Here is a 17,450-nt window from a genome sequence, read left to right on the forward strand (position 1 = left end):
TCATACATTGCCTATTTCATTTAAAATAGAAAATGGATTAAATTTCTTTTATTGCACATGAAATGTTGAGTTAGCTAGATTTCTCCTAACATTTGAAACATAATTTTAATAGAACTCTATTTTAACTTGACAAATATTTACAATTGAAGTTGAAATGTGAGTTTCTTTCACATGTATGACTAGTAGAGTCCAGTTGAGTCCTCAGTTTATCATTTTAAACCTATGTTTTAACAATGTTTCAAATAGATGCTTAAGCAAGGAATCTGACCTCTTCTTTTTATTAATTTCTCTTAAACATCCTCTTTCATGTAACTCTGTTATTCAACAAAGGGGTTTTTACCATTAAAAAAGAAAATGATACCATGAAGGACGCACAAAGGAGCATAGTGAACAAAGTGATGATATAAAAATACAGAAAACAATGCCATTAGGCTTAATAAATAAAGAACACTTTGCCATTAGGCTTAATGAATATTCTAGCAGGAACTCCCAAATCATCACAATGACTTTTCATTTTTCCTGTTTATTGCAATTTATCTAAAGATGTTGATTTTCAGTCTTATTTCTGAATTCTTTGGTTTCTTTTGTGAGCCTTTGGATGCCTTTGGGAATGCATTATGGAATGGCAAATAGAATTACCTTCCTTTAAATGATTTAGCTTTCCTCTTTCTCTCAGTTTAGATAGAATTAAGCACACTATACTCTTCATCCTAAAGAATGCTTATTTCAGAAATTTACTGAAGAGTTTTTGAATAGTATATGCTATGCTATAAAGTACTATTTCATAAGAACTATCTATCTTCCTATTTGAAGTTTCTTCTCCAGTTTTATTACAGATAGAATAAGTATTTTTATTACTTTCACTTACAATATTGACGATGAAATCTTCCTTTTTGGTCATTTGCCTTAGCTAGTTTGTCATTCGAGTATACATTGTACATTGCTAATCCAGTACTGAGGCAAAATAAGCAAGTACGTAAATGAGATTAGGTCACACTCTTTGAGGAAGTATGAAATCCTGCAGGGGTGAAAATAGTATCACATATGTAAAATTTGGAAAAATAAATAAGGAACAAAATACTACAAATAATCCAAGTGCCCTGCATTAGAAGAGATAACAGTTTTATGATAAATTAAAGTAGGTAATGTCCAAAGAAGATATTTAATAATACAATTCAGATTAATACCGTTAAGCTTGTTATTCATGTCCTTGTCATCTTCATACCTACCATATGTTTGTAATAGTGACTTCCGAGCAGTTTCCATGTCAGATACTCACTTGTTTGTCACATCCGTGTTATAACATAGAAAAGCAAAATGTTGCCATCCCTTATTTGGCATTTAGAGAGGGTAAGTTGTTTACTCAAGATCATGGAACAAGGAAAGGACAATTATGCAGGTTTTTTTTACTCACGCTAGGTTAATTATCCTACTTTGCAATTGGTCTTAATTTTTTTTTTTTTTGAGGGAACGTATTTAATTTAATTTTTAAAACTGAACATTATTTATATATATATGAATATGTTGAAATCTAAAATTTATGTATTTATATAATTATGTATATGAATGATATATTACATATGTAGAATGATTTTCTCTGAATGAGACAGGCGAGAATCGTCTGGAAGGAGATGAGCGTCTAGGAATATCACTCATTAAAGTCCCTTTTTAGCCTCTGCTTCAACTCCTCCAGACTTCATCTCTTTCTAGGCAGTTCTTTAGATTTTGAACAGCAATAATATTTTATGATTTGTCCCTATGTGAAGAGGAATCCCATTCCCACTTCACTTGATTTGAACCAATTCAAACTTTTTTGTCAATCCTTGTGATCCTTTATTTTTAGGGACTACCTCTATCTTTTCTTTAACTGCATTAGCGTTATATTGTTGTTGCTGTTCAGTGCTGTCGAATCAGTTCCGACTCGTGGTGACCCTGTATAGCGTTTCTGATGAGCAGTTGGTGAACTTGAAGCGCTGATCTTTCAGTCCAGCACATTAACCTGCAGTATTATATTAAAATATATATATTATATTATATATATATAATGCAGGACTCCAGTATTATATTAAACAGTCTCAATTCTGGGTGTATCACTTGCAAGTCTAAAATTCAACTGTCTACATTTGGGTCTTGAGCAAGTCTTTTAAATATTTAGAAAATCAAAGAGACAAAATCCTAAATCCTTAATCAATGAAAGAATGTAACAACCCATGCCGTATTTCCTTATCTGTGAGATGATAGGATATGGTGTGAAGAACCTTGACAATCATTCTGAAGGTTTCCATATGGATGGAAGGGACCCTAAACTAGCTATTTTAGACCCTTAAGCAGGTGACGAATGAGATAAAAATACATTTTGTTCAAAAGGCCATTTGAGCAAGGAGATGCCTGATTGTGTGTAAAGGGACAGATTAAAGTGGCAGTGTACCTTCCTAATCTTATCATGAGATAAGCAATCCTTGTTTCAGAGCCATTAACAGCGAAATGGAGACAAGAGGTTATTTGAAAAGATGGTCTGTAAAGACTTCTTTGTAAAACTTGCTTCTGAATTATATAGGGGAGAGTTGACAAGAAATCAAAAGAAGTGGGAGATAAATGCAGCACATCAGTTTGAGGAAAGAGGTTGACTTTTATTTGCAAGCTACAATATTTTATGTAAATAGAAACAGGAGTTATGTCTGTAGTTATTTTAGCTGAAGTCACAGTTATGGATGATTGCCTAAAAGAGTAAAAATGTAGAGAAAAGAGGAGCCCAAGAAAATCTTCTAGAAGTAGTAGTAATTTTAATCTGGAAAAAGTGGCATTGTAGAATAATTTTTATTTACAATATATATTTTTTGTAGAGTACATTTTTTTATGAATGTTTACTGCAGGCCATGGTGTTAATTCAATTCTATGCTAATTTCAATAATCACTGAGACCTCCAGCAAGGGAACTTGCTGAGTTATGGGAATATTAATCTAATCCAGCGTTCTAGTTTATATAGGAAACAACCAGTCATCACTGCACAGATTTCCTGCCCTTGGTCTCTAATACTCTGCAGTTGTGTATATTAACTTGATTTCTATCTCCCTTTCATTTGTCAGAAAAGGTATGTGACAATTAATCAGTTTTTAAATTGATAGTTGGTAACTATCCTTTTAAATTACTAATACCTAAAACTTTCCTAGGAGTCCTGGTGTGGCGCTGTGGGTTAATGCACCACACTACAAAGCCACTTTCCTATGATTATATTTTTCTATTTTTTTTTTTTTGTTTAGTTTGAGTTTTAAAAACAGAACTCTTAGAGGCAAAAATTCCCTAATGTTGAAGATTACCTTTGATGAAAAGAATTGCCAAAATCAATCAAGTTACTTAGCACCATTTTTGAAGTTTGAGAGGCAGTTCTTATCCTGTATTGTAAAACTTTCTAGAGATTTCACCTGAGGTGAATTTGGGATTATGCCATGGATCTTTACCATGGTTCTGCAAGTAAAACAGCATGAGTGATAAGGAAGCAGCTGCATACAAGCACTCTCTGTGGGAAAGGATAGAAAATCTATATGTTGGCCATTTAATTGAGGGAAGCCTCATTGCTGTAGCAGTTTATCCCATTACTAAAGATGGACCATGCTGATATCCTCACATTCAGCTGCTGACCAGCAATGGGGCACTCAGCTTTAATAGGGAGCATATGATCACTCCAGCTGGCAGGTGACACCATTTGGCAATGTTCCTGGCAATTCAACAAAAGATTTTCAAATATCAAAGCAAGAGGAAAGACCTCTGTCTTTATAAGGAAAATGGTTTCACTGTGACTGCATTTTGCATCCTTGATTTATTGCTTCGAACATTCTGAATGCTGTGAAATTTGTCTGAGAATTTGTAAACCATTAATTTAGTTGATAAATAACTGGTAAGTTATAGGGAATTTATTCTTGTACTTAAGAAAGGAAACCAGCTTGTAAATTTAAAAATTAGACAAATCTTTGCTTGTTTTTAAGAAGACCCAATCTGAATATGATATATATGCCAATCAGAATTTAGATTGGTTAGGCTATAAAAACTTAAGAATCATATAATTATACAGCAGAATGGACATTAGAGATATTTTAGCAAAATATAGTTGCAACGTATGTAAAAGATGTAGGGGAGAGATTGGTTGTTATCGGATCAAGTTCATACAACTAATAAATAACTATTCAGTAATGTCTTGGGTTTCTTGACTATGAGCACAGTGTTCATCATTTTTTGTATTGCTAAAAATCCGAATTTTAGAACTGGTCTAACAGCTACCCATTTGTCAGTTTTTCGTCCTGTGGTGGCTTGAGTGTGGCTGTAATGCTGGAAGCTATACCAACAGCATTTAAAGACTAGTAGTGTCACTGTTGGTGCACAGGTTTCGGGGGAGTTTCCAGACTAAGACAGAATAGGAAGAAGTAAAGGCAGACTACTTTTTAATAGCTAGGAGCTGCAATCCTTAGGACTAGCAGCAGAACATTGTCTGATATAGTGCCAGAAGATGAGCGTGTGTCTTTAGTTGGAAGACACTCAAATTAAAACTGCAGAGGAAGAGCCCCTCAAAGTAGAGTTGACCTTAATGACTTGGATGGAAAAGAGCTTATAGAACATTCATTTGCTGATGGAACACAACTCAAAATGAGAAGACACAGCACAAACATTCAATAATAATTGGAATATGAAATGTACAAAGTAAGAATCTAGGCACATTGGTAGTCGTCAAAAATGAAATGGAATGCATAAGGATCTATATCATAGGCATTAGTGAGCTGAAATAAACTAGCTGGATTAAATGAAGAAGACATAACATCAGGATTGGAGGATGACTCATTAATAACCTGTGATACATAGATGATACAACCTTGCTTTCTGAAAGTTAAGAGAATGTAAAATATTTAATAATGAAAATCAAAGACCAAAGCCTTCAGTATAAGTTGAACCTCAATGTAAAGAAAAGAACAATCCTCATCTCTGAAGCAATAAATCACATCATGGTAAATGAAGAAAAGACTGAAGTTGTCAGACTTCATTTTGCTTGGATCCACTATCAATACTCTTAGAAAAAGAAGTCAAGATATTAAATGACATATTGCAGTAGACATCTGCTGCATAAGACCTCTTTAAAATGTTCAAGACCATGATGCCAGTTTGAGTACTAAGGTGTACCTGATCAAAGCCTTCATAGTTTCAATAGCTTCATATGCATGTGAAAGTTGGACAGTGAATAAGAAAGACCATAGAAGCATTGCTGCACTTGAATTATGGTGTTGGAGAAGAATATTAAAAGTGCCATGGATGGCCAGATGAACAAACAAATCAGTGTTTGAAGTACAGCCAGAATGCGCCTTAGAAGCCAGAATGGCTAGACTTTATCTCTAATACTTCAGACATGTTATCAGGAGCCACCAGTCCCTGGAGAAGGACATCATGCTAGGTAAAGTGGAGGGTCCGCAAAGAAGAGGAAGACCCTCAATGAGATGGAGTGGCACCATGACAGCAGCACTTGGATGAAACTTAACATTTGATTCTGATGATGACACAGGACTGGGCAGTATTTTGTTCTGTTGTGCATAAGGTTGCGATAAGTCAGAACCAACTTGATGACACCTAACAGAAACAATGTTCAACCATTTTAGTAGCTAGTATATGATCAAGAACCGATAATATTAAAGGAAGAAGTTCAAGGTACACCGAAGGCATTGGTGGAAAGTAAGGATCCAGGAATGACAGAATACCAATTAAGATGTTTCATCAGTGGATGTATGACTGGTTGCACACAGTCATCTATGCCAAGAAACTTGGAAAACAGTTACCTGCCCAACTGATTGGAAGAGTTCTATAATTATGCTTACTCCAGTGAAAGATCATCAAACAATGAGGAAATTATTGAACAAAGGTATTAATATCATAAACAAGTAAAATTTTGCTGAAGATAGTTTAAAACAGTTGCAGCAATACATCATCAGGTAATATAATTGGTAGAAATTCAAGCCAGATTCAGAAGAAGACATAGAATGAGGAATGTTGTTGTTGATGTCACGGATCATTTTATTTTATTTCTTATTGATTTTATAACATAGTCCTACTGCATAAATCTTGTATGGTGTTGTAGGATAAGTACTGGACTACTAACTGCAAGGTTGGCGATTCAAACCCAACACCTGATCCTTGGAAACACTATACTGGGTTGTCATGAGTGGAACAGACTTAACAGCACTTGGGAACAATAATGACAACTGCACAAACCTTGTATGCCACCATATCTACTTCACTCAGGTCACATGCCTCTCACAATGGAATTAGATATTGACAAAACTGGCTTATACCCTGTTTATTGAGATGAGCCCACAGATCATAAACTCGGTTGTGATAACAACTTCAAATTGCTATAAAATTCTCTCAATAATTACTCTCACTTCCTGTGCATACTTATTGCACACCACAAATGGTTTCCCTTGTCTGTTGACTACATTGTGACTAATGCTGCCCTATAGGGACTTTGTATACTGCAAAGACAAAAAACTAAATGTGATATTTCCCAAAGTCACTTGCACCCAGGTTTCTGGGTATAATTTGTTACTGTTAACTGCCTTACAGTTGGTTCTGATTCATAGAGACCCTGTATAGGGATTCTGAGGTTTAAAATCTTTGAGGGAATAGAAAATTTCATCTTCCTCCCACAAAGCGACTGGTGGGCTCAAACTGCCAACTCCGACAATTACATGTATAGAGCTGGGCTTTGATTCAGATCAAGGGAGAGGTAGTTTGAGGAGCAGCTTGTGTTTGAGACAAGTTGTTTTCCGGCAATTCCTGCAGCAGCTTTATGGATTAGGAAGTAGCAGAAAGATTCTAAGTTGTTGTTGTTGAGGGCCATCAAATCCATTCCGACTCATAGCAACCCTATACAGGGTTTCCAAAGAGGCTTGGTATTTTTTCTGGAAGCTTGACCTAGAGCTTTCTCTCACAGCCTCTTCAATTACTTTGTAAACCACCCAATAAAAACACAAACAAACAAAACAAACCTTTGCCATGGAGTTGAATCCACTCATGGTGGCGATAAATTCCATGCTGTATGATTTACTCAGTTTCTGTGTCTGTAAGAAGTAGAGCTATATACATATGTATATGGAGATAGTGTTCCCAATGGCAAATGGTGTAGGCAATGGTGGGGATAGAACAGGGCTGTTTTTCCCTAAAGACAATGGGAAGAGTAGGCAGAAATCCAGCTTACTGAAGAGGAGGAGTGACAGTTAACTCTGACTAAATGAAAACCTGTGAGAAGGAAGTAGTGACAAATTACACAGAACCTTGAAAGACAGGTGAAGAGGTTTGGATGTGATATTCAGAAAATGAAGGTCTTAAGAAGTTTTCTGTTTAAGGAGCTAAAAATGATAATTGATCATTGGAAGATTAATTAGGAGACCTTCAGAAAACAAGTTTATTTTCACATCTCTTATGATCATTCACATGAGCTACAGAAATAAATTTAAAGAAAGGCTTTAAAGTGGCATTCTATTTCTGTGTAGCATAATGTGAATGAGCAAAATTTTTTAAAAATACAGTTTATCAGTTTCAGCCTTGACCTGAAATTTTTTAAATGTCAATTATTATTAGATAATATTTGTTCTGTCATCCCTGAGAAGTGGTCTTGAAAGAAAAATATTTAACTTTGCTCTCTATCTTTTCTTTCCTTTTTAAAAATATTAATCTGATTGCTCTTCAAAGTGTGTGAAGTAACATCTGCTCTGTTCCAAAGCCAAGGTTTTGTTGTATCTAGTCTTAGCCATATGGACTCTCTTAACATGCCATATAAAGGAAAAGGAAGCTCTCAGAATGGCCATCACATCTCCAAGCACGGCACTTGCCTTTGGCTTCTCCAAGCACCACATTCTTGTGAAAACCACAATGACCTAGACTATATAATCCTCCCGAACTTTATAGTGTCAACTTTTTGCATGGTCAGACTAAAGCAGAGAATGGTAGGAGATGCCAGTTGAGTAATTTAGTAGCCATGAATTGTTTGGCTCTTGAACTTACATTGTTAGATACCATCAAGTCAGTTATGACTCATAGCAACCTTGAGCACAATGGAACAAACAACTGCTGGATCCTGCCCCAGCCTCATAATTGTTAAATGTGAGTCCATTGTTGATTTACTGTATCACCCATCTCATTAGGCATCTTCCTCTTTTTCACTGACCCTCCACTTTACCAAGCATGATACCCTTCTCCAGGTACTGGTCCCTCCTTGTATTATCTACCTAACATAGGTTGTTAATGAGTCTTCCTCCAATCCCATTACATGTACTTCTTCATATAATCCAGCATACAAATTGAATAAACATAAAGGATATTACCCTGGCATACACCGTCCTTATTTTAAACCATTCAGTATTCCATTGTTCTGTTCTAAGGACTGCTTCTTTGTATGTACGGATCTATGAACACAATTAAGTTTCCTGGAATACCCATTCTTCACACTTTTATCCATAGTTTGAATTTATACTCATTAACATTTACAGAATGAAATTAATAAACATCCCAATGTTCATGGTCCTACGAAGATCCACTGTATCACCATGGGTAAATCATACAGCCCTACGATGGAGCCCTGAGATGTGAGTGTTTATATACTCCTATGGCCTTGGCTTTGAACTCTGTTAGGTTCCTGATATCTGAAAGTATGTGTATATGCCACCCATAGATTTAAACTAAATAGTGACTCTGAATTCTGAGTGCTCATTGGAAAGTTCTGCCTCTATCCATCTATACCAATCAGGACATTAACGTTGAATTCACTTGTCAACTATAGGCAGTCCCTGAGTTGTGAACAAGATCCATTTCGAAGTATGTCCGGCTCAAGAGGTTTTGAAGCCTTTTCATTGATTTAAAAGCTGCATGTATAGCAAATGAAGGTAACTGTGATGAAAAATTTATTATGAGTAGGGGTTGGTTCAATCATTTCAAAGTGAGGTCACATTTACATAATATTAAAAGACAGGTAAGCGTTGTTTGTATTTCCTATCCCAGAGATAGCCTGTACCAGAAACTTGTTTCCTTATGTTCTCCATTTTAAATAATTGCAGTACTGCTCACTAGAAGACCAAAGCAAGGAACTTTCAGTCTCTTCAATCTCTCCAGCCTTTCTTTAAACGCCTTCAACTATCTACCAAGTCTTTTAGTTTTCTAATTCTGCTTTTCTTGTAGTTTATAACTCTTTTTCATTTTCACGTCCATTGTCTCAGTTCGTACCCTTATAAGCCTCATAAGCAGAAAGATCCTGTTGGAATCCCTGCCTGCTGTTTCCTAGCTATATGAGTTAGAATACCTTGTTGGAACTTTAAAAATTTATTTCCCCATCTATTATCAAAAAAAGGCCAAATCTCTGTCTTACAGAAAAGATATGATGATTACATGAGATATTCTAGGCAAAACTCAGCATAGTACGTAACTCGTAGCATAGACATTCAACATAGGTTAATCCATTCTTTTCATCACATCATACTCTGCTCCACCATTTACCAAGCAAGACTTCAGAAAATTTCTTAAACGTATTGTACCTCATCTTCCTTACTTGTAAAGTTGACGTTAGTATAACACCTCACTTCAAAAGGTTATTCTGAAGTGTAGATAATTTAATGCATTTAACATATGTTAATAATAGAAGAGTGTTGCCCACAGCAAACATTCAATATTTATTTACTGTATTAGTTGTATCATCATCATTGGGCCATAGAATGGCACTATAGGATAAGCACTAGACTGGGAACTACAAGGTTGGCAGTTCAAAACCACCAGCCTAGAGGGATGCTCTGAGTCAGAACTGAATTCATGGCACACAACAACAGCAGCTTCATTATGATTGTCTCCCTGTCTCTAATCCTGATAGTTCATTCACTACTCTGATATGGCATTGTAGAGTAAAGTACTGGATCGTAAGGTCACTTTGAACTGCAAGATCGGTGGTTCAAACCTACCAGCCACTCCTTGGAAACCTTATACAGGGTTGCTATGAGTTGAAACTGACTCGACGGCACTTAACAACAGTAATAGTAACTACTATCAGAATCTTCATAAAATACAAATACAGCCTCTTTTTCAGTCCAAAACTTTCATTGGCTTTCTTACTCACAGGAGCTCCTTGTCTGGACCTACATGCTCCTGTCTGATTTATGCCTAAGCTGGATAGTTAACTATAAGGTCAGCAGTTCAAACCCACCGGCTACTCCTTGGAAACCTTATACAGGGTTTCTAAAAGTCAGAACCAAATTAATGACATATAATAACAACCATAAACTACCAACACTGCTGCCAAGGAAAAATATATCATTTGCCTCAGATATTCACTAAAATTAACAATATCAAAAAGATGCTATTTTATATCTCCATTACTTAATTACCTTCAAATCAGTCTAATATATTGGAATATATCCTTTAGAATTCACCTTAGTATCCTGTTCCTTCATGTAAGTTTCTGTCTCTCATCAAGCAGAATTATATGCTTCCAATTCAATTACTGTAATCTTATCTTTTTATATCTGATACCTAGTATAAATAGTTACTTAATATACACTTGTTATAATAGTGATTTGAGGTATAAAAATGACTTGATCATATAATATTTGATATTTAATATTATTCTTGTGTTGTCCTACTAGATTCTCATTTGTAAGTCCTGGGCTGAAAACTATATTTCTTAGGAAAATGTATTTGTTTTGGCTATTCTATAATTATGATATCTTCTTTAAGAACAAATTTGTGGAGTTCATGGGGTGATTCCAAACCTGGGGATATGACATAACTATATGAGCTGAATCGCATACAGTGTATCAATAACTTTGGCATTGGCATAAGCTAAAGCAGTATGATGTCTAACAAATTTAAACTGTGAAGTAGTTTCAACTGAGAAGAGTGGTTAAGAAAATGGGCTCTGAAGAGTGCCCAAATTCAAATTCTAACGACTCTGTAAATAACCCTAGACTGTGAATCACAAGGTGGGTGTTTTCTGCTCCATCAAAGATTTAAAGCCTTAGACTCTATATAGAGTCCCTATGAGTATGGACTCAAGCGTGGCAACAATAGTGAGGTTGGCCCAGGGTCGGGCAGCGTTTCATTCTGCTGTGCATAAGGTCACTATGGGTCGGTACTGACTCAATGGCACCTAACAACAACAAACAACAACATGTGTCAGAACTGACTGCATTTAACAACAACAGCATACTAACTATATGACCCTGCACAAGTTTTCTAAACTTTCATAGGCTGCTTCCCTATAATATGGAATTAATAATGATATGTTCATCATAGGATTATTGGGAATGTTAAATGAGACAATATGAGTAAAAATTTAATCTGCATATTCTTAGGTCTTCTTTGTTGCTGTTGTTAGGTGCCATCAGTTGGTACCGACTCATAGTGACCTTATGCACAGCACAATGAAACACTGCCTGCACCTGGGCCAACCTCACTATTGTTGCCATGTTTGAGCCCATTGATGCTGCCACTTTGCCAATACATCTCACTGGGGGTCTTCCTCTTCCTCTCAGACCCTCCACCTTACCAAACATGATATCCTTCTCCAGTGACTGGTCCCTCCTGACAATATGTCCGAAGTATGAGAGATGAAGTTTGGCCATTTTGGCCTCCAAGGAGCACTCTGGGTACAATTCTTCCAACACAAGTCTGTTTGTTCTTTTGGCAGCCCATGGCTCTTTCAATGTTTTTCTCCAACACCATAACTCAAATGCATCAATTCTTCTCCAGTCTTTCTTATTCACTGTCCAGCTTTTGCATACATATGAGGTATTGAAAATACCAATGCTTGGGTAAGGTGCACCTTAGTCCTCAAGCTGACATCTTTGCTCTTCGACACTTTAAAGGCAGCAGATTTGCCTAATGCAGTACGTCATTTGATTTCTTGACTGCTGCTTCTGTGAGTGTTGATAGTTGATCCAAGAAGAAGGAAGTCCTTGACAACTTCAGTCTTTTGTCCGTTGATAAGAATGTTGTTGTCCGTTGATAAGAATGTTGTTTATTGGCCCACTGGTCAGGATTTTTGAGGTCTTCTTAGGCTCTTGCAAACATTTAGACATACAAGCCTATTATAGACCACACTCTCATCACTTGGCATAGAAAGATATAGGACAAGATCCAGAGATTGTCATTATTGTAGCATCAGGTACTTCTCATTCAGTGGCTGTTCTTCAAGTAAGTAATGCAGCACAGCTCAGTTGCAAGATGAATTCCACATCAGGTACTATGCTGACTCATGCCCCCAGAAGCCAATAACTTTTGAAATTACTCCATAGGCACAGGTCTTCTAAGGTCTCTCTAATGGACATGTCCTGTTGCAAGAGTTACCGCACTCAAAGAAGCCCAAAATTTTGGCTACTTCCCAGGTATCAATCATTTACCCAGTGCAAATGCAATTTATCCCAATGGGGTCATTTGTGCCATAAGCAATATGAACTAGTATCATAGTTGATGTTCTAAGGTTTATCACATTACCTGGTTAACTGTAGCTGTAGGCAGTTAATCAATGGTGAATTCTCCTTGTCAGAGAGCTTTATCCCCCCACAAAGACTTGTTGCTGTTGTTAAGTACCATGAAGTTAGTTCCAACTCATAGTGACCCTGTACAGGGTTTCTGAGGCTGTACATCTTTATGGGAGCAGAAATTTTCATCTTTCTCCCGTGGAACAGCTGGTAGTTTCAAACTGCCGACCTTGAGGTTAGCAGACTGAATCGTAATGACTATGCTACCAGAGCTCCTTATTGTTGTTGGTAAGTGCTGTCAAATCAGTTCTGGCTCATAGCGATCCAGTATAGGGTTTCAAAGGAGTGACTGGTGAGCTTGAACCACTAACCTGTCAGTCCAATCCAACCATGCAGTCCAGTGCATTAAACCACAAAGACTATGAACTCAATAACTATTGGTTATTAGGATAAGCGTGTACTATATTATATACGAAAATAATCCTGTGAAACACTAAAAATATATTTAAGAGGAAATGAAATATGGAGCATGTTGCAATGGGGGAATTCTAGAGGCCATCATTTGGTCTTTTTTTTGCCTGATTTCATGGATAAACTCATATGTTTAAGAGTGGAACCTTGCTTATTAGGAAGTGTTACAACATGGTTAGTGTTCTACTTAATATATTATTACTATGCAATGAATTCCACTGGACTAGAAATGGGAATGGGATCCTCTGTTGTTGTAAGGAAAAGTGAGCTGACACACCTAGACAACCCTCTGACCACTGTCGTTAGATGATTCTACTTTCAGACCTTTCAACTCAGACAAATTGACTTTGATCCTTTGAGCTCTAATTGTCTCCTAGGAATGCAATTTTAGTACACATGCCAGTAGGATTAAGAAGATTAAGTCTGAATTGCTACATTAAAAGGATCTTGCCTCTCTCTGTGGTTGATTACCACAGTTAAATTTAGTATCTGAATGAGACAGAATTATCAGTGCATTCCCCAATTGGACCAGGTAGTTCTGCCCTGGCGACAGCCTGCCTCTGGTTCATAAACATGCATTATTGGTTATTGAAAATGGGCAATAGTTCATCTAAAAGCCAACACAAATCCATCCTATTCCAGGAAAGTTCCTTCCAGTGCATACCCCCTAAGTGACTGGCAATCATAATATCTTCTTCATCTTTGTAAGTAGGCGTTATTATTTAAAATCAAACATCTTTCTAACTCAAGGAGGAATAAATGGATAATAAGAGTTGAACATATTTTACTGATAAAATAGAAAAGAGATATATTTAGGTGATGTCGCTAATTGTAGCTATAAATAGATTTATATTTAACACTTGTAATATATCTAATTTACAATAGCAATTATATATATACTCTTTATTAAAGCACAAAATTTTAAAGTTCATGTATGTAAATAAGCATGCATTGTAATTATTACAACTAAAGTTTAGAAATTATATTTAAAATACCAATACACATATCTTAAATTACTTTTTCTTTTTCAAAATAACGTTGTATATGTTAGCCAGCCATGTTTATTTAAATCACTAAACAGAGTGAAACCAATTAGCATATGTTCACAGTTCTGGGTTTCTCTTTTTCTAAACTAAAACAAATCTGGAACGAGTGAGCAAAATGAACAATATGATAAACTTAGTTTAATCCCTTTATTCTCTGTTTCTTATGAGTGGCTTAACAACCCTTATAAAATAGGGGAATACAAATATTAGTGTTGAATCTAACTGCTTTTTCACATCGTAAATGTTGATATATTTTTAATGACATTGCTATTGCACCTCCAAGTAGAAATAAAAATGTCCAATCTGATTTCACTCTTGAGTATAGAAGAAAAAGGTCTTAACTGTCTGGGAATCTATGATGAGAATATCAATGATCTTTTTCAGCTTTTGCCAGCAAGAGAAGTTGCCCTTGACCTTCCAGTCTTGTGTGATCACCAAAGAGTGTCAGGTATCCGAGTGGTCAGAATGGAGTCCATGCTCAAAAACATGCTATGATATGACGTCGCCTAAAGGCACTCATGTGCGGACACGCACCATCAGGCAGTTTCCAATTGGCAGTGAAAAGGAGTGCCCACAACTTGAAGAAACAGAACCTTGTATGTCCCAGGGAGACGGCGTCGAACCCTGTGCCATGTGAGTAAATAGAAAGGAGACTGCACTCTCTGCCTCAGGGTCTGTCCTCCAGCTGTTTTATTTCAAATGAACAGTTTGTTGAGAAACAGTGATCTTTGTACATTCTAAGAAGAAAAATTAAACATAACATTAAAAATGCTATCATAAAAAAGTATTGAATGTACAGGAGGTAAACTGTCTTTAACAAATTTTAAAGTCACCAGAAGGCCTAAATTTTCAGTAGAATTTCTGTTTATATATTTTCTATAGCAGGGGTTAGCAAACAATTTGTGTTTGCTAAACATGTCTTTGTTGTAACAATTCAACTCTGCCATTATAGCTATAGGCAATGATGATGGTGGTTATATTTCATGGAGCGGGTTCCGACTCATAGTGACCCTGTATAGGGTTTCTGAGGCTGTAAATCTTTATGGGAGCAGAAAGCCTCATCTTTCTTCCACAGAACAGTGGGTAGTTTCAAACTACTGACCTTGAGGTTAGCAGCACAACTCATAGCTACTATGCTACCAGAGCTTATAAGCAAATTAGTATATACAGGATCACTATGGGTCGGAGCCGACTCAACAGCACTTAACAACAACATGCCAATGGGGACTTCTGGTTGGCACTGTAGGATTAGCATCGAGCTGCTAACCACAAAATTGGTGGTTCAAACTCACCAGCTACTTTTCAGAAAACCTATATACAAGGGTCACTATGAGTCAGAACTGAGTCGATGGTAACAACAACAACATACGCCAATGGAATCCTGGTGTGGTGCTGTAGGAGAAGTACTGGATTACTAATCATAAAATCAGCAGCTCAAACCCACCAACTGTTCCTCAGAAACCCTATACAGTATCACTATGAGTTAGAACTGTTTGGTGTGGCGCTGTGGGTTAATGCACCAGACTGCAAAGCCATTTGAACTGCAAGGTTGGCGGTTTAAGCTCACCAGCTGCTCCTTGGAAACCCTATACAGGGTCACTATGGGTCAGAATCAACTCGATGGCACTTAACAACAACAACAAATGACACTTAACAAGATGTGCCAATAAAGCTTTTTTTTTTTTTTTTACAAAAAGAGGTGATGGAGAAATGTGACCCTTGGGTCATAGTTTGTCACCTCCATTCTATAAATGGGGTCCTGGTGTGGTGCTGCAGGATAGTGCACTGAATTGCAAGGTCAGTTAGAACCGAAAGGGCAGTAGTTCAAACACAACAGCCGCTTCTTAGAAACCAGATACAGAGTCGCTATGAGTCAGAACCAACTCTATGGCATTTAAAAACAGCACAACATTCTATAAATATTTCTGCTGCTCACTTTGCAAGTCAGTACTGTGCATAATAAATCCTGTTATTGAAAAAATAAAATACTACTTCAAGGTAATAAGATGATAAGCTTTTTGAGGACAAAGATTATGCTTAATAATTCCTTTTTCTTTTACGCATAGAGCCTGGCACACAGTAAGTGTTCCAATAAATGTTCATTGAATTTCAGATAAAATATAAGTGGTTCTGAATTATTTGACAATGTAGCAATATTCTTAAAAATGATCAATTCTAAGACATTCCTGTGAATAATAATTATTTAAGCTTTCCTTTAATATAGGTTATTTATAGAGCAACTTAGAACATCTTAGTTTCACAATAAATATATACATATGAACTTCTTTGAGAGATTCCCAGAGTATTATAAACATTTAAAGTATATGTGTACAGCTCATGAACCAGTGAGCTGAAAACTTAACACAGTACTATTATTATAATTGAAGTCTTGGTGTGGTGCTGTAGGATAAGCAGTGGACTGTTAAATACAAGGCTGGCTGTTCAAACCCACCAGTCGCTCCTCATAAACCCTGTACGGGATCACTATGAGTTGGAAATGACTTGAAAGTACTAAACAAACTATGATAATAGCAATAACAGTAATAAAGAGTGATAAGCCACCTGAGCTCTTCAGTTCAGAAGTGTTTTGGAAACACCCATAGTAACTGAAAACCCTATAGAGTTCCCTTCCTAACATCTCTTCCGTTTTCCGTTCTTATGGGTTTTCTCTATTTTTCTCTCATGCTAAATGCTGCATTATTTTCCCTTCCATGTATTCAAAGACCAGTACTTGTAGCCTCCCTTCTTTCTTTCTTTTTTTTTGAGGGAGGTAGCATTTTTCTTAGAATATGTAACTAATTTAATACATTTACAACTGAAAATATATTCCTCTCACAGGACTCTTTAGGATTGAGAATCTAGTCTATTTAAAAACACATCTTTATAAACAAGTGGTGACCTGTTCCTGAAACTCTATTAAGTCACAAATCTTCACTTGTAAAAATGAAAAAAATAATAATAATAATACATGAAGGTTAGCTTTGCTGTCATGAAACTTTACTGCTGACAGTAAAGTAAAGCATCTAGATCAGACATCTGAAACTCTGTTAAACCTTTTTATCTGATTGAGATGAACATTAGCACATCCATTTGTACCCATGTTGGCTATTAATCTGATTACTGAGGAAGAATCTTGGTTAAAGTGACACAAAGTGCTATAGGAGTCTTTTGTGTGTGTGCTTTTAGACTATCCACTTTCCTTCAGGTGGAGAAATTCCATCACTTTCTATCATCAGTGGCATCAAGGAATGGTCCCTTGGCTATCTCTTTTAAGTATGTGTTGGGCTGACATTTCTTTCACATCATAATCTTGATTGGACATTTCTTTCACATCATAATTTAGAACCACAGATGTCTTTCCTGTGCTCTGTGCTCCACTGATTAGAAATAGCAATGGTTTTCATCAATCATCAGCACTCACCAAGGATGCCCTTGTACA

General features: G+C 36.4%; 1 protein-coding gene across 1 annotated transcript in view; it reads left to right on the plus strand.

The window, feature by feature from the left end:
- THSD7A (thrombospondin, type I, domain containing 7A) overlaps nucleotides 1-17,450 on the plus strand; it is a 306,380-nt gene that overhangs the window by 31,579 nt on the left and 257,351 nt on the right. The window contains exon 4 of the mRNA XM_006834388.1: nucleotides 14,396-14,644. Within this exon, the coding sequence (XP_006834451.1) occupies nucleotides 14,396-14,644 (249 nt within the window). The remainder of the gene's footprint in view (nucleotides 1-14,395; nucleotides 14,645-17,450) is intronic.

This window comes from Chrysochloris asiatica, unplaced genomic scaffold, assembly GCF_000296735.1.
Source record: "Chrysochloris asiatica unplaced genomic scaffold, ChrAsi1.0 scaffold00010, whole genome shotgun sequence".
NCBI lineage: Eukaryota > Metazoa > Chordata > Mammalia > Afrosoricida > Chrysochloridae > Chrysochloris > Chrysochloris asiatica.